Genomic DNA, 15,315 nt, shown 5'->3' on the forward strand with positions numbered 1-15,315 from the left:
GGAATTTCAGCCTCACTGCTTTCATTTGTCCCCAATTTATCTGTTACTGTTCCATCACTGACGAGTTATGAGCACATCCATTGCTGGGCTCAGGGGGAATTAAGCAGCCCAAGCAACGTCAGAGAGAGCGCAGACAGCGCACAGCTTTGAAAGGCAGAACGTTTTTATTGGGAAAGAAGCCTGCTGTAGATCACACATAAACACAAGAAGGGGATCCTTTTTCCATTTCGCCCCTAGGAACAATAAGAACACCATTCACTCCAGAAAAGTCCTCCCTCGGTCGGTCTGAGAGCAGCGGGCTGTGGGTTACGGAAGGGCGGGGCGGGGCTCGGGAAGCGGCCCCCGGCTCTAAGCAGACTTGAAGAGAAGAAGAGCGACGTGGCCCAGGTAGGCGAAGATGAAGTGATTGGTCTCGTGCGTCACGCAGCTGGAAAAGTTCCTCCCCACAACGCAGTGCCACGTGGGGTTGTATCTCCTGTCAAACTCCTGCAGGAGCGGAGGAGAAGGCGTGACCCGGCGGAGCGGTGCAGAGCAGGGCGGAGTGCCGCGCTCAGCAGCCCGCAGAGCCCGGCTTAGTCACATTTACCCTCTTTATATGAGCAGCAACGCTGCACTCAGGGCTGTGTTCCTCCAGGGACCGCAGGGCGCACTGCACGGCCTGCTGCTGCATCTCCTCCGGCATGTCCGTGTCCTTTATCACCGCCTTCTGCTCGCCCATGGTCCCCCGCACCAACGGCGTTCGGCCGAGAGCCGCGCAGTCCCGCGGGCGGACGCGCACCGACGCCGCCGCTACGTTTTAACCGCCCCGCGGAGCCGCTAGCCCCGCCCCCTCCGCTACCCATTGGCCAACGCCTCCGCCATTCCGCGCGCTCATTGGCCACGGGGCGGAGAGCGGAAGATCCTCGCATTCCTCGCGCCCGCACTCGTTGCTATAGCGACAGGAAAGCGCGGTCCCAGAACCGGCCCTACGCTCAGGCCGCGCGCACAGCGCCCCCTGCCGGCCCGCCGAGGCTCCTCTGGGCAGGGACTGACTTCAGAAAGTCACATATAAACAAAGCATTTGAATTAACGAAGGAGCTGACTTCGGAAATAAATACAAACAACTATTCTTTTTTTCCGTGCCGAACACAACAATGTCCCAGAAGCACTGTGCTGTTACCTGCAGCCTGCACAGCACTTGCAGCTCCCAGCAATGGCTGCTACCCAGCCTTGAACAGGAGCACGTTGAGGCCGCGCACCAGGAAGAAAATGAAATGCTTGGTCTCATGAGACACGTAGCTGCCAAACTTCCTTCCGACAACGCAGTGCCAAGTGGGGCTGTACATCTTCTCAAACTCCTGTGGAAGAGACCACAGGGAAGTTAGTGCTGGCACAGCTCTCCCCTCGCCCTGGCTGTAGATTTTCTGTCAGGATGTCTCTCTTCTCAACAGGCAGCTATTTGGAACAGCAGTTAAGAAGCACCGTGTGCTGTTTGCTTCAAGGACTGTTACTCACATCTTGCAGCTCACTGCTGCTCAGACTACGGGAAAATGAAACCCACAGTGCTTCATAGCTGAGCAGGAATGAACTCAGGGACATCTCCCCAGCTGTCAAAGCCTAACCTCAGCCCACACCACGTAAGGGTCAGCTCTTACAACCGTGGTTAAGCAGTTCCTCACTCCCAGTTTTCAGGCTCCAACAAGAAGCCACACAAGCTGCAAACCCTCTGCTCACCAGCACCAGACTGTATTCCATATGAGAGGGAAGGAAGGCTCCCACAAAATAAGCATTTGTACCATCTTATTGAAGGACCAAACAGTTCCCTCACAGATCTGCAGTACCTTTTAATTCCTTCAGCAATTTAAGATGGCAAAGCAGAAGGACCTTCGTGTACCCCTTGTTCCTTCTCACACAGCTATAACAACAACACCAGGCCCCCAGGCCTCAGGATGTTAGGAGAAGCTATGCTGAAAATTATTTCCCACTGTAAATTTCAAACCAGGCAGCCAGCGTTGCACCACTGCTACAGAAACATGAACAGAACCTTAAGACCAATTCAGGCACAGTTCAAGTGTTCCTCAGAGGAAAACTGTGGCAGATTCAGTTTCCTACACACTGCCAGGCACTGGGACAGGCCAGCAGATGCCCTCCTGTTGCTCAATGAGAGCAACAAAACAATTTAAAACAGGACGTACTGCAAAACAAAATGGGAAGGATCTGGAAAGGTACACATGCCAGGTAAGATACATGTAAGGGTGACAAAAAGGAACAGAGGGAAAGAAGCCCAAGGCCCACTATACCCTGCCCCCACAGAACTGGCTTTTCCAGGAAGCTCACTGCTACCCACCCCACCCTGCCTCTGATGTGAGCAGATCAAAAAGCAGGATATCGCAGCTATTTACCCTCTTTATAAGGGCAGCAATTTCTCTTTCAATGCTGTACTTCTCTATGGCCAAAACAGCACACTGCACAGCCTGCTGCTGCATCTCCTCCAGCATATCCGTGTCCTTTATCACCGCCTTCTGTTCATCCATGGCCACCTGCACCCACAGCCCCGGGGTGAGCAGAAGTACCCGGAGCCCACCGGCAGCCCCGCACCGCCTCCCTTCGCCCCGCTCCGGTTTAACCGCTCCCCACGTGCGAGCAGCGCCCCGCGGCGGTGCTGGGCAGCGGGCGGGGCCGGCTGGGGGCGCGGGGCATGCCGGGAGTTGTAGTCCCGTGAGCACCGCAGCCCTACCCAAGTAACCAGGCCGCAGCCGGATGGATCTCGACGTTTATTTTCCAAATCAAATCTCCAAGAGGCATCAGCAGAAAAAGAAACAGCTCAGGCTCTGCAACAGTACAGCTGTCAGTATATCCAACAGTACGAGAGAATCAGAAAGGAAAAGGAGAGCTTTGGAACAGAACACCGTCAGTACTCACAGAGCATAAGCAGTAATGGGCTGATACTGCAGATGGCATAAAACTCTTAAAGGCCACACTCCTCCAACAGCTCTACTAGAGAAAAGCCTTTTAGAAAAAAAATAAATATAAGGAAGACTTTTTTTGGTATTTTTCATTTTCATATCCACAACGTAACACCTTCTGCTATATCATGATCCCTGCCATTGCCCTTGAAGATCAAGGTCTGCGTCCTCAGGAAGGCTGAAGGAACTGGGCACAGGAGCCAGCAGTCCTGCAGCCAGATGCAGTGTCAGAGAGAGTCCGTGGTTTAACCAGACTTGAAGAGAAGAATAGCAACTTGGCCGAGGTAGAAGTAGATGAAGTGTTTGGTCTCATGAGTCACGTAGCTGCCAAAGTTCCTTCCCACGATGCAGTGCCAAGTAGGATTGTATTTCTTGTCAAATTCCTGCAAAACAGACCACTAGATGCTAAGAACACTTCTAAACAGGCATTTAATTTCTGGGCAGGGCAATTAGAGGAGCAGCAGATGCTCTTGAATATGTTCTAAACAAGATAATCCTAGCATTGTTCACCTGCTGCTTAGTCAGACGAAAAAAAAAACCCACCAAAAAATAGAGAAAGAAAAACACAGTACCTCCCATCTGAGCAGACAGAAGCTCAGAACATTGCCTTTGCTCAGGGAAAGTACTCTTCCCCCTCCCATAATTCATCATCTAAAACTACAGCCCCCAAGTGAAGGCTTCACCACCAGTTTTGTATCTATGGAGACGAAGCCATTATTTGAACTCCTTTGTTCATCTCTAACACGGGTGCTGATGGGGCTGTTTGTGGAAAACTCTCTGCCAGAAGCTCCATAATACCAGTGCTATCTACTCATCTCCTACATAGCTGTGTTTTACACCTATCAAGTAAATTCTCTAGAAGTTTCTAGCAGTTGCCACAAAAAGTACCTGAGTAACATTAGGCTAAACTCTCTCTTCTCCACTATCACAGATATCACCGGCATCTGTGGAAAAAAAACACCTTTCTGTACTATGAGCAGCATTTTCTCCAGAAGAAACAATCTTTCTTAGTTTCATTGCTTTTCAGGTAGCTCTGCCATTCAAATCAGTCACTTCCACTAAAACTGTGATTTTTCCATTCACCTGGGCTGACTATTCTCCACATTCATTACTGTTAATTTGATATTGAAAAAAACAAACACAGCAAACAGATTAAAAAACAAACAGATGTTATTTGCTTTGGCTTAAAGTTTTCTGGTTTTTTTTTTTTTTTTTTTTTTTGCTTTGGTTACTACATAAGACACAATTACAGTAAACTTGCAGAAGAGGATGCTGCCACACAGTTTCTGTTTCAGCTGTACAGAACTGAAGAGATTCTAAAGATTAAGTTAAATAAAGCTGTAACTGAGAACTCCATCAAACAAGCCTTCTCTCAGAGTGAAGCTGTAGAGGCACTCAATAGAGCCACTGTATTTTGGCCCAGATCAGTCCCAGGGACAGCTCAGCTGCCACTTTTGTATTCAACCGGACAGGAAACAATGGAGGTAAACGCTTAAATGGGAAGTATTACAGGACAACAGCAAAAAGACAAGAGAAGTCCATGCAAAGGGCGAGGAAAGCAATCACAGCCTACACAGAAAGCCCAGCTCGGTGAGCCGGTATCTCTGGAACTCGTTTCTCGAGCGCCACTCGCCCAGCAGCATTCCCCCCGTCGGTGTCACACAGCGCAGCACCGCAGCCCTTTACCTTCTTGATGTGCGCCGCGATGTCCTTCTCGATGTTGTACTTCTCCAGCGCCTGCGTAGCGCACTCCACAGCGTCCTGCTGCATCTCCTCCGACATGTCGGCGTTCTTGATCACCGCCTTTCGGTCACTCATGGTTGCCTGCAGCGGGCACGGAGCGCCGTGCTGCGGTCACACGCGGCCGCTCCCTCGGAGTCCCGCAGCCCGGCGCTGCTCAGAGCCCCGCAGCCACCGCCCTGCAGCCCTTCCACAACGCGGGGCCGCCGCCCCACGGAGCCGAGGGCAGACCCCGAGCTGCGGCGCTGGAAGCGCCCGGACGCAGCAACTCACCGCGCGCAGCTCCCGGCCGGCCCCGGCCCCGATCGGGAGCTGACGCAGCCCAGCACCCTCCCGCCCAGCCCCCCCCCCAGCCCCATACACCCCTCACCGTTCCACGAGCGCGGAGCAGGAGTGGCCCTGGCGAATCGGCGCGCAGCGGACCGGCGCAGGAAGGCGAACGCGCACAGCGATCAGCCGCTCGTGCCGCCGCCGCGCCGGTTTAACCGACCCGCGCGCGTCGCACCCGCCTCCCGCCGCCGCCAGCCCCGCCCTCTCCGCACTGACCGTCGGCTATTGGTCAGCGCCGCGGCCGCTCCGCACGCTAATTGGCTACGAGCCGGCAGTCTCGCAGCGTTTTACTCCTGCGTTTTCTTTCGGACCGGCGTGCTCCGCGGCCTTTGCCATAGCAACGTATGTGCCGGCCGCCGAGATGGGGCCTGGCCATGGCCGGCTCGCGGGGCCCCGCTTGCCGGCGTGTCGCCTGTGCAGGGCCTTCCCTGCTTGTTTTTCCTCGCGGCTGAGCCGCCTGAACGCGGTTCTGTGAAAGCAGCGTGAGGGGCTCTTCCGGTAACGGCCTTAAGCACGCTGCGCCCTCCAACGTGACAAAGATCTCGACGCCTTTGTCGTGTCTCTGAGGCGCCGGCGGTCGCGGATGGCTCCAGCAGCGCGCGAGCGGGAAACCGCTCGGTCGGAGCGGGTGAGCCCGGAGCTCTGCCCGGTGCGCTGCGCTAAGGGAGCGGTGCCGGGCCGGGGCAGCCGGGCGGGCCGAGCGCCGGTAGGACCCCGCGCGGTGGCGGAGCGGCAGACGCGCCCTCCAAGATGGCGGCAGGGCTGAGGCCGGGCCGCGCGCTGCTCTCCCGCCGCCGCGGGGCTCTGTGCGCGCTGCTCCGTGCCGCCCGGGGGCTGGCAGCCCGGCCGGAGACGCATTTCGGCTTCCAGAACGTGACGGAGGCGGAGCGGAGGGAGAAAAGTGAGGGCGATGGGACCGGGGCCGGGCAGCGGTCTGTGGGGGGCTCGGGGCCGGGCGGGGCTGGGGGGTGCCGGTGTGCGGCGGCGTCCCCGCTCGTTTCGTTTCATCCCCGCGGAGCCGCAGAAGGGTTACGGGAACAGACGCTGTTCCTCTAAAGAGACCTTTGCCGCTCAGCAAGGTCAATGGGATCCTCTCGTTTTCTCGGTGTAAGGAGTTTTCCGGTGAACTTTCCCGGTTCCGCACGGTGCCAGACCTCTAAGGGGAGAAGGGTTTCTCCCGTCTGGTTTCCACGGGGCCGATTTTAAGTCGGTCGCATCTCATCCTCACGCCCCTCTCTTTGCAGTTTACCAGGTGTTTGAAAACGTGGCCGAGAAATATGATGTAATGAACGACTCGATGTCCCTGGGGATCCATCGGGTGTGGAAGGACATCCTCGTGCACAAAATGAATCCTTCCCCAGGAACGCTCCTTGTGGATGTTGCTGGTGGAACAGGTAAACCCTCCTGTAGTTCTATATGACCACACCACGCTATTTCCAAGCTTTTTTTGGTGCTTTCTTGGGCTGAAGTTGCCTGAGGTTTGCTTTTTTTTTTTTTTTTTTTTTTTGCCTCAGTTCTGCTGTCTTTCATAGTAAAACATCTATCTGCCTCACTGCAGATTTACAGCAGGTAAAGTTTGATTTATGTTTTGAAAACCTCACTGTAAGGCTCTGAAGTTACCACAGTACTGCCAAGATATGCTACCAGAAACTTTCTTTTTGCAGGAAGATGTGGAATGTTTGCTCTTAGTATGTTTCCTTTACTTAAATAATACTTACATACTTTTATTTGCATATATGCTATATGTGTAATGTGTACGTGCTGAGATTGATGTTCAAAGCCTTATGTTTCAATTTCATGGAGTTCCAGTATTTCCAAGTTGAGAAAACATTTGAAAACATTCTAAAACACGTATCCTTCTTCTCAAACAATTGCAGGTGACATTGCCTTTCGATTCCTTAATTACGTTCGTTCTGTACGAGAACGCCAGCTCCAGCAGAAGCTTAGGCATCATCAGAATTTGTCGTGGCAGGAAATTTCTAAGAGTTACCAGGAGGAAAAAAATAATCCATTGGGGGATTCCCATGTTGTGGTTTGTGACATTAACAAAGAAATGTTAAAAGCTGGGAAGCAGAAAGCGCAGCATCTTGGCTACTCTGAAGGTAAGTCATGCTTGGTACCGTTTCAGTAACGTGGTTGATAGAATCTTCAGGTAATCACCACTTTGGGATTTAAATTATATAGCCACGGTTTATACCAAAGCTATGCTTGAAAATTAGAAATTTTAAAAATTAATAACAAATTCTCAAAATGAGTATTTAGATTTCCACTTTCTTTCTCTGTACAACGCAGCTTTAGAAACTCAGTTGTCTTCCTGTTGCCTGGGTTGTCCCCCTGTGCTGTAATTCTGACTTCCTCTCTTCACTCCCTCGTTCAGCACATACCCACTGGGTGTGTCCTGCCTTCTGCTCTTCGTGTGATTCCCCCTTCTGCCAGGGAACTCATTTCTGAGCTTATGTGCTCATTGCCCAAGGTCTGACATTTGTTCAATTTCAAGGAGCGTAGTTTTTCTTTTACTCTTTCCCCATGAACACATTTCTGTGTTCATATTTGCCAACAGTGGTGGCTGTGCGTGCTGACAAGAAACATGACTGCTTCACAATGGCTGATGCCAGCAGGAGTGGTAGGGTGCACTGCATGCAGCCAGATCTTGTTTGCCACCAGCAGTCCCTGTCATCTGTCCCCTTACAAACTTCTGCCCTGTGATTTTACTGCAATGTAGTCTGAGGGACATTTTGCTGTTGCTTAAAACCTTTTCTTGGTGCTCACTTTTTGTCTTTTCAAACTGCCGGAGTTTAAATAAATCTTATATTTGCTTAATAATGTTGCATGCTCCTTTGCTTACAATATTTTCTACAACTATTAACATATTGACTTCATAAAAATGAAATTTGAATGCTTCCTGGCAACAACTGAGGTTTTCTGTTGTTCTCTTTGCCTGTTTCTAGCATACTGCCCTTTGAAACTGCTGCTCTCCAGTGCAGAAAGCTCCTGCTTGGTTGTTTTTTTTTTTAGTTTACTGCTGTTGTTCTGCATCAGAGTCACCAAAAAGTGACCTTAAAAACTATTAATTCTAAATTAAGCAGCCTTATTTATGGTACAAATAACCCGAACATCTAATGGTGCACAGATGGTCCTTGGGGTTTGGGAAACAACACAGCTGCAGCAGGGTCACATGTTGAGTGCTGATGGAGGAGTGTGGGTTTTTTTTTTTTATGTTCCTCAATCAATGGAAACTTTCTAGCAAAATTTTTTAAGTGTTGGAAGCCAGTTTGTTTCACTTTTCACTTCAGTGCAAAATTTGGGTGAAATCTTTCCGGCAGACCAAAACCCCGTGAATGCAATGTATTCACATGCACACAGAGGAATGCTTTGGCTGATATGCTACAATACAGGGCATTGAGAGATTTGTGAGTGAAGGCAAAGATGTTGTTTTTTCTCTCCGATGGAAAGGCAAAATGGAAGCACTGCTTTTCAATAGCAATTTATTAATAATCATTTCCTTCTGGAATAGGGAAGTTCTATTCGTTTTGGAGTAGTCTGAGAAGCAGGAGTTATGTTAAGTCTGTTCAGGAAGTTTTTTGCTTTTATTTTAGGTTTGTCCTGGGTGCTTGGGAATGCTGAAGAGCTGCCCTTCGATGATGACAAGTTTGATGTTTACACAATTGCCTTTGGAATAAGAAATGTTACTCGTATTGATTTGGTAAGTTGCTATGGCATTTACTGGCACAAAGTCCTTTCAGTCCATCTGATGTTCTTGTGGTTTCTAGCAGAGGAAGCCAAGGAGGAACACCTTTGAATAAAGAAATGTCTTTGTCTACTCCCAAGACACTTATTATAAGTGACATGTAGTGTGCAGTGTGTTTGAAAAGGAATGCAATAAAATGCCCCACCTTTGTTATAAGAAGTTAGATTTATACTATCTGCAGCCAATCTTTCCAGCTTAGCAAGCCTAAGGCAAAAAGGGCTGAATGCTATATTCCCCACCTTTTCTTAACCGATGATACTGCAGTCTACATGTCTCAAAACTTCCTGAAGCACCTGATCTGTATCATGCCTCTGGTGCAGGAAGCATCTGACCCACTGTTGTTTCCCTGCTTGAGCCAGCAGAGCTCCCAGAGAAGAAAGTATCAAGCAGCAGGTTGATGTAACCTGCTCAGCCCACTTCTGCTTAGTGTCCTTACAGTTTTCCATAAAAAACAAGTACAGTTTTAATTAGTGAGAGTGGTAGTCTGCATTCTAAGTTGTATCTGTCCTTTGGGAATGATGTGGATGAAGACAGGTTAGAGCGCCCGTGTCTAGTCAGATCAGTTGTCCGTGTTTTGGAGGAGCACGTTACAAACCTTGGCAAAGCTCCTTCCGTGGAAGGTGCAGCGTTTAGATCCAGACCACCTTGAAAAGTGTGCCTTTGAACTTACCTTAATGCAGTAACCTTTCACGGTGCTTCATCTGCACCCTTGGAAGCAAAGCTCAGTAGCTCATTCTTCCTAGAGGAAACCAGATGCAGCAGTCTAGTAGTGTGACTCCTTGGAGACCTGATACAAAACACACTCAAGCCTCTGATTCTGTTTCAGAGTTCCTGTCATATATGTGTACTGTTCATATTTTAATGTCATTTCCTCGGGAGAATGACAATTGAAGCCAGATAGATGTAAAACCTGCAGAGGCTGTTGAACAAATTTTGTTGTATTCTTGTGTGGAAAAGAGTTATCAGTATAATGCTTCTTAGTGGTTCCTTTGGTTATCTTGTTTTGAATACAGGATGGAATTTTCTAAGTAGCTAAATATTCTCTTCTTCCCTTTCCCTCCTTTCTGTTCTCACACATTACTCCTCCAAAACCTAGAATCATTTCTTATTTGATTCTCTGGTATGTCTTGCAGTTGAATGAAGCCTTTTGATTAAAAGTATTTGTATTACTCTTCTTGTTTTCAATTTATCCTAGTTGAGTCACCTCCTTTCCAGATTTGGTCTGTAATTACAAGAGCTCTGTTGGCAAACGTTGATCAATAAAGTGTAGGAAAAAAGAGAAGAAAAATTGCTTCCCTAATATCATGGTTTAATCTTAAAGCCTGGTATAAATCTATAAATTTATGCAACAGTCAGAGTGTTCTGGGTTTTGATGGTCTTGAGATGCTTCCCTACAAGTAAAAATTGGAGATTGCCAGTCAGAATTGTCTTTACTGCCCTCAGTTGATCAGTGAATTGCTGTGACATGCATGGTAACAGGCAGGTGCTGTCCTACAGAAACAAACTCATTGCTTTGTCTGCTTTGTCTCAGGCACTTCAGGAGGCCTATCGTGTGCTGAAGCCAGGAGGGAGATTTCTCTGCCTTGAATTTAGTCATGTCAGCAACCCTCTTCTTTCCAGGTAGGAACATGGTGACACCTCATGCCATGTCATAAGACTCTTACATGCACTCACATTAAGAGATGGAGACGCTTTGGGCCTTTTCATTATGCATTTAAATCAAATTCAGACTGCAAGGTAGAGTGGTAAAAATACCAACTTTTGTTGGAGAGGACTGATTTTAAATTTGTTTGTACTAACTTATATTTGCTGTCTGTCTTTGCAGGCTCTATGATCTATACAGCTTCCAGGTTATCCCTGTTCTGGGTGAGGTTATTGCTGGTGACTGGAAGTCTTACCAGTATCTTGTGGAGAGCATCCGGCGCTTCCCCCCCCAGGTAAGGCAGCATTTCTCTGCGTGCACCAACGTGCAAAATTATTTCCCAAATAATGGTGGAGGCAGCTGGCTTGTAGGCATTCAGTTGGTTATAATGGTGAAACTATTACTTTTCAGGAGGAGCTGAAGGCAATGATAGAAGATGCAGGGTTTTTAAAAGTGGATTATCAGAACTTAAACTCCGGCATTGTTGCCATTCACTCAGGTTTCAAACTGTGAGTCTGCTATGTAGTGAAACACAGCAAGTATGATTTTGCTGAGGGATCTGAAAGCTCCAGAACTGTAACGTGTGCAGCAGATATTTGCTCAGCTGTCAGATCCAGAAGGACATCAGTTACTTTTTCCCCTCAAGAGACCTGAGGGAGAAGTGAATTCTGTGGCCAGTTTCTTACCCTTGAATTTCCCTTCCAAGTGCATGAAGGATGTGGACAAAACTGAGCGGTGCTGATGAATGGGGCAGCTTCAGTCACACCTGCTGTGGTTACAAACAGACTATCTAGTCTTCAAATAAGATTCCTCCTTTCTCTTACTGAGGTTCAAGGAGGCTACTGTAGCAATGAGAAGTAACTTGGATTTATTAAATCTGTATTAAGCTCTGATTGTCTTTCAGTCATATGGACTTTAATGGACTTTTCTGTGTTCTTCTGACTTCTTTCAAACAAATGAAAAGCTTGTGAAATAAAACAGCTCTCCATCAAGTGCTTTTCACTTAACTTGGTATTTTTATCATTCTAAAAGAGAGGAAATTTTCCAGAGAATAACTGCATAACTATTCCAAAATCAGACTGTGTATGCTCACCTACATATGAAATCTTCCCCTCTGTCAATTCTAGATGTATAATCTGTACGTAAAAAATATCACACCTTTCTTTCTGTTCTTTAAACTAAACTGTTGAAGATGTGGTGCTTCTGTTGCAGGCTGCAGGGATAAAGCAAGCTAAAAACCCCTCAAAACAAAACTAGAGGATATACAAAGTGACAGCTGTGTAATGTAAGCATATGAAAAACCTTCTGTTCTGAAGAGTGGGACAAAAGGGGCTATTGCTCTTAGCTCAGCGCTTCACATGAAATCAGAAAAGCAGCTCCACAATTTGCATGGCAGGTTATACATACTGAAAAAGACTCAAAACACAGTCTTTTTTTCCACCTTTGCTCAGAAAAAAAATCTTTCCTCTTACTCTTTTCTTAGTGATGGATTATCTACTCTCAGATTAACTCAGCATTCACATTCTGTGCATTTAGGAGAAAAATTGGTGTGTGGATGTTCCTTTAGAGGGGAATAGAGTTCAATGCAAGTACTAAGACAGCAGAAGAGTAGATAGAAGTCTTCCAGGATAAACTGTTCCATTAGTTTTATTAGCAAATAAGCTTTGTTCTGAAAGAAAATAAATATGAGGAAGACACCTTTATAGCCACAATGAAAATACCAGCTACTACAGAGAAATCCCTGATCATTAATAATACAACACAAGACCTGGAATGGAGGTCTATGTCCTCAGGAAGGCTGAGGGTAGCAGGCTGCTTGGCTTTGGTGTGCAGTCCTGCAGCCAGACTCAGTGCCACAGAGAGTCCGTGGTTTAACCAGACTTGAAGAGAAGAATAGCAACTTGGCCGAGGTAGAAGTAGATGAAGTGTTTGGTCTCATGAGTCACGTAGCTGCCAAAGTTCCTTCCCACGATGCAGTGCCAAGTAGGATTGTATTTCTTGTCAAATTCCTACAGAAGAGAGAATTACAAATATAGCATTTCTTATGAGAACTGTACTAACACTTCTGATTTGGCACTGATGTCGCTTCTTAGCAAGTACCACATTCTGAAGATAGCAATTAAGGAGCAGCATATGCTCTTAAGTGCAGGGATCATCTGTTGTCTTATAACTTATCTGCTGCTTGCTTTAAAAAAGCTCAGCAGGAATAAGACTGAAATGTGTTTGCTCAGTGCTGTTTCCTCCAAAGCCCTCACTGCTTGTTCTGAATCTGTGCAGATAAAGCCATTATTTTAACTTTGTTAGCTGTTCTTACCAACAGGGATGCTGAAAGGACTCTGAAATATTCTTTGCCCATATCTTTACACCAGTGCCACGAGAACATTTTTTCTACCCATCATACCAGGAGCCTGCTATGAGATTATTTGAAACTCATCAGTGCAAGCCTAGCATGAGCAGAACCTTCCAGCTGGTGGCTGTGTGCTGTAGTGCCTGTCCACAGCAGTGAGAGCGTGCAGGAGTTTGTCTTCTGCTCAGCTCAGTCAGGATCCAAGTAGGAGGCAGAAAATGTGACACACTGTAAGGAACGAACCATCTGTTCTGCTTTAGCGCGAACAGTTTGTCCTGCGTGCGGTGGGAAGGAAAGCCAAAGGATGACAAGGTCAGCAAAGCAGCACTTCTCAAATAGGTTCGTTTGGATGGGGAGATAATGGAAATAAAAGCTTAAAGAACTGCGAGAGAAAGGCAGAAGGACCAGAGAAGTCCATGCAAAGGCGAGGAAAGCAATCACAGCCTACACAGAAAGCCCAGCTCGGTGAGCCGGTATCTCTGGAACTCGTTTCTCGAGCGCCACTCGCCCAGCAGCATTCCCCCCGTCGGTGTCACACAGCGCAGCACCGCAGCCCTTTACCTTCTTGATGTGCGCCGCGATGTCCTTCTCGATGTTGTACTTCTCCAGCGCCTGCGTAGCGCACTCCACGGAGTCCTGCTGCATCTCCTCCGACATGTCGGCGTTCTTGATCACCGCCTTTCGGTCGCTCATGGTTGCCTGCAGCGGGCACGGAACCCGGAGCTGGGGGTGCAGCCACGTGCCGCGCGCTCACGCGCACACCGCCTTTCCCCTCCCACCCCGGCAGCCCCCCGCCCCGTTCCGGCAGTCCTCCCCCGGCCCCGCCGCCGCCGTTGCCCCGCACTCTCCGTGCCCGGACCCGCTCACCGATGCGGGCGCTGCGGACCGGCGCCGACCGGAGCTGTCGATTGCGCGCCGCGCCTGGCGCACGCCTCCTCTCCCGCAGCCCCGCCCTAAGCCCCGCCTCCTCCGCGCCGCCCGCCTGCCATTGGCCGCGGCCCCGCTCCCCCCGAGCTCTCATTGGCGAGGCGGCGGAGCTCCGCTTGGATTTTACTCCGGCGTTTTCTTTCCGCCCGGCATGCCGCGTGTCCGCGTCCGTTCCCATAGCGACGGGCGGGGCGGCGTGCGGGCCCCGAAGCTTGGGAACCGCGCTCCATCGATCTTCACATTAAAGTGCCTATTTTCAGTTTGTCGTTGTCTTTCTGACCGAGCGACCTCTGATTAAAGCCTTTTGCCCACGTGTACGGAGTTCGATCAGTCCGGCTCTACAGTCGGCTCCTTTAACGAGCGGAACCCATCAGGTCCAAGTTCGGTGTCAGGCAGTTTGGCAGACGTCGCCATCTGCGCCTTTCTGACTGAGCGCAGCAGTGAGGAGGCAGAAGGAGCCCTGCTGCTGACAGCCTGGAAAGCTTTGGGATGGCGGGGCCACGGCCTGCGATGAATTCACAGAGCGCCAGCAATGGCTCGGTGTGTGCTGGCAGAAATGAGGCACTGAAGTGTCTGCCCTGTGACCTTCAGAACCAGCCGTGGGCTCTGAGGAGGCGGTGTTTGGTAGCTGCAGGCACATTTCTGTGCTTTTATTAAGAACTGGTTTGCTGAAGGAACAGATGTAATGACGGCTGCAAGAACTGTCTGTGGGTGAGACGTGGGGCTGCACAAACACGAAAGCCTGAGATACGTGGCTTTAAAGAGACACGGTACAGCTTTTCCTGTTGATCAGGAATGTGAAAGTGCGTTTCCCTCAGGCCAGAACTGCAGGGGAAGGCAGAACATACATGCAAGGAGATGGCAGCTGGAGCAGAGGACGTGTCAGAGATGTTGGGCAATGGATGGTGCCTGCCATGAGACTCCTGCCGCAGGGGGAGGTCGGACAGCCAGCACTGTTCAGCTGAGGTTTTGTTGTTTTTTTTTTGCTCTGTGTTGAATACCGTATCAGAACGACATTTTTCCTGGGGCTCCCAGTTACTACCAAGACTTCAAATAATAATTATTAGCAATAGAACACCCTCAGTTTTTTGTGTTTCCATACAACTGAAGAAATCTCTGCCTTGAAATGGTCTTTGTAAACATAGCATCTATCTGCCAGGGCACCTAGCCCACTGTTGTTACAGATCTGCATAGCTATGGAGAAAATGTAGCAGGTGTAAGTCAAGCCAGCTCCATGGTCTCCAAGGGAACCCGAACACCTACAGCAGCTCAGAATATGGCTTCCCTTCTTTCTTTTTTAACCAAACAGACTTTTCTCTTCTGGCTGTAACAATCCACTGAGAAAAACAGTTGTTTTACAGATATGTATTATGTTGGCCTCACTAACCTGTTGTTTTTGTTTTTTTTTAATTATATGTAGCAGAACAGTGTAAGGATGTGAGGCAGGGGTGCCTCCTCTCTTCTGGGTGCAGCCCACCCTGGTGGAGCTCAGCCATCCCTCAGGGCAGCACCACCTCATTACTCGGAGCTGAGGCATCAGTCAATGCATGCTGCCCCACAGGCAGCTCGTCCACTCTGTGCAAGGGTTCCTAATATGCAGGTTGTGGGGATCTGAGTCAGGGCTGTAATTCCCTTA

The 15,315-nt window shown here is 49.1% G+C and overlaps 5 protein-coding genes across 9 annotated transcripts; 1 reads left to right on the forward strand and 4 right to left on the reverse strand.

Annotated features, from left to right (window-relative positions):
- Nucleotides 1-146: 146 nt before the first annotated feature.
- Nucleotides 147-916, reverse strand: LOC100542243 (dynein light chain LC6, flagellar outer arm-like). The gene is made up of 2 exons (XM_003211069.5): nt 587-916; nt 147-486 (listed from the first exon to the last, which is right to left on the reverse strand). Exons 1-2 carry the CDS (start codon nt 716-718, stop codon nt 349-351), a joined length of 270 nt encoding a protein of 89 aa, XP_003211117.1. The 5' UTR covers nt 719-916; the 3' UTR covers nt 147-348.
- Nucleotides 917-1,059: 143 nt separating this feature from the next.
- On the reverse strand, nt 1,060-2,810 carry LOC100541319 (dynein light chain 2, cytoplasmic-like). Of its 2 annotated transcripts, XM_085238620.1 has the most exons (3): nt 2,717-2,810; nt 2,382-2,519; nt 1,060-1,337 (listed from the first exon to the last, which is right to left on the reverse strand). In XM_085238620.1, exons 2-3 carry the CDS (start codon nt 2,511-2,513, stop codon nt 1,200-1,202), a joined length of 270 nt encoding a protein of 89 aa, XP_085094746.1. In that variant the 5' UTR covers nt 2,514-2,519; nt 2,717-2,810; the 3' UTR covers nt 1,060-1,199. The 2 variants fall into 2 exon arrangements, with proteins under 2 accessions (XP_085094746.1, XP_003211111.1); XM_003211063.4 differs by lacking the exon at nt 2,717-2,810 and having other exon boundaries at nt 2,382-2,602.
- Nucleotides 2,741-5,230, reverse strand: LOC104913587 (dynein light chain 1, cytoplasmic-like). Of its 2 annotated transcripts, XM_085238619.1 has the most exons (4): nt 5,056-5,230; nt 4,632-4,769; nt 3,834-3,889; nt 3,112-3,328 (listed from the first exon to the last, which is right to left on the reverse strand). In XM_085238619.1, exons 2-4 carry the CDS (start codon nt 4,761-4,763, stop codon nt 3,262-3,264), a joined length of 255 nt encoding a protein of 84 aa, XP_085094745.1. In that variant the 5' UTR covers nt 4,764-4,769; nt 5,056-5,230; the 3' UTR covers nt 3,112-3,261. The 2 variants fall into 2 exon arrangements, with proteins under 2 accessions (XP_085094744.1, XP_085094745.1); XM_085238618.1 differs by lacking the exon at nt 3,834-3,889 and having other exon boundaries at nt 2,741-3,328; nt 5,056-5,216.
- Nucleotides 5,231-5,328: 98 nt separating this feature from the next.
- On the forward strand, nt 5,329-13,938 carry COQ5 (coenzyme Q5, methyltransferase). 3 transcript variants are annotated; one of them, XM_085238598.1, is made up of 7 exons: nt 5,329-5,916; nt 6,260-6,409; nt 6,893-7,117; nt 8,612-8,718; nt 10,295-10,383; nt 10,589-10,700; nt 12,726-13,938. In XM_085238598.1, the coding sequence occupies exons 1-7, from the start codon at nt 5,766-5,768 to the stop codon at nt 12,732-12,734; spliced, it is 843 nt and encodes a 280-aa protein (XP_085094724.1). In that variant the 5' UTR covers nt 5,329-5,765; the 3' UTR covers nt 12,735-13,938. The 3 variants fall into 3 exon arrangements, with proteins under 3 accessions (XP_085094724.1, XP_085094723.1, XP_019476482.3); XM_085238597.1 differs by having other exon boundaries at nt 12,775-13,938; XM_019620937.3 differs by lacking the exon at nt 12,726-13,938 and adding an exon at nt 10,817-11,397 and having other exon boundaries at nt 5,330-5,916.
- LOC100542551 (dynein light chain 1, cytoplasmic) lies at nt 12,037-13,445 on the reverse strand. Its single transcript, XM_010720484.4, has 2 exons — nt 13,314-13,445; nt 12,037-12,414 (listed from the first exon to the last, which is right to left on the reverse strand). Exons 1-2 carry the CDS (start codon nt 13,443-13,445, stop codon nt 12,277-12,279), a joined length of 270 nt encoding a protein of 89 aa, XP_010718786.1. The 3' UTR covers nt 12,037-12,276.
- Nucleotides 13,939-15,315: the final 1,377 nt, after the last annotated feature.

This window comes from Meleagris gallopavo, chromosome 17 (assembly GCF_905368555.1).
Source record: "Meleagris gallopavo chromosome 17, MGAL_WU_HG_1.1, whole genome shotgun sequence".
Classification (NCBI taxonomy): domain Eukaryota; kingdom Metazoa; phylum Chordata; class Aves; order Galliformes; family Phasianidae; genus Meleagris; species Meleagris gallopavo.

Bases quoted from the DNA above. Each gene is read 5' to 3' on its own strand.
- LOC100542243 (XM_003211069.5), bottom strand. From the start codon at position 718: ATGGGCGAGCAGAAGGCGGTGATAAAGGACACGGACATGCCGGAGGAG. The intron at 487-586 runs GTAAATGTGACT...CCGCTCCTGCAG, and splicing joins TTGCTGCTCATATAAAGAGG to GAGTTTGACAGGAGATACAA.
- LOC100541319 (XM_085238620.1), bottom strand. From the start codon at position 2,513: ATGGATGAACAGAAGGCGGTGATAAAGGACACGGATATGCTGGAGGAG. The intron at 1,338-2,381 runs GTAAATAGCTGC...TCTCTTCCACAG, and splicing joins TTGCTGCCCTTATAAAGAGG to GAGTTTGAGAAGATGTACAG.
- LOC104913587 (XM_085238618.1), bottom strand. From the start codon at position 4,763: ATGAGTGACCGAAAGGCGGTGATCAAGAACGCCGACATGTCGGAGGAG. The intron at 3,329-4,631 runs GTAAAGGGCTGC...TCTGTTTTGCAG, and splicing joins TCGCGGCGCACATCAAGAAG to GAATTTGACAAGAAATACAA.
- COQ5 (XM_019620937.3), top strand. From the start codon at position 5,766: ATGGCGGCAGGGCTGAGGCCGGGCCGCGCGCTGCTCTCCCGCCGCCGC. The intron at 7,118-8,611 runs GTAAGTCATGCT...CTTTTATTTTAG, and splicing joins GCATCTTGGCTACTCTGAAG to GTTTGTCCTGGGTGCTTGGG. The intron at 10,701-10,816 runs GTAAGGCAGCAT...ATTACTTTTCAG, and splicing joins TCCGGCGCTTCCCCCCCCAG to GAGGAGCTGAAGGCAATGAT.
- LOC100542551 (XM_010720484.4), bottom strand. From the start codon at position 13,445: ATGAGCGACCGAAAGGCGGTGATCAAGAACGCCGACATGTCGGAGGAG. The intron at 12,415-13,313 runs GTAAAGGGCTGC...TCTCTTCTGTAG, and splicing joins TCGCGGCGCACATCAAGAAG to GAATTTGACAAGAAATACAA.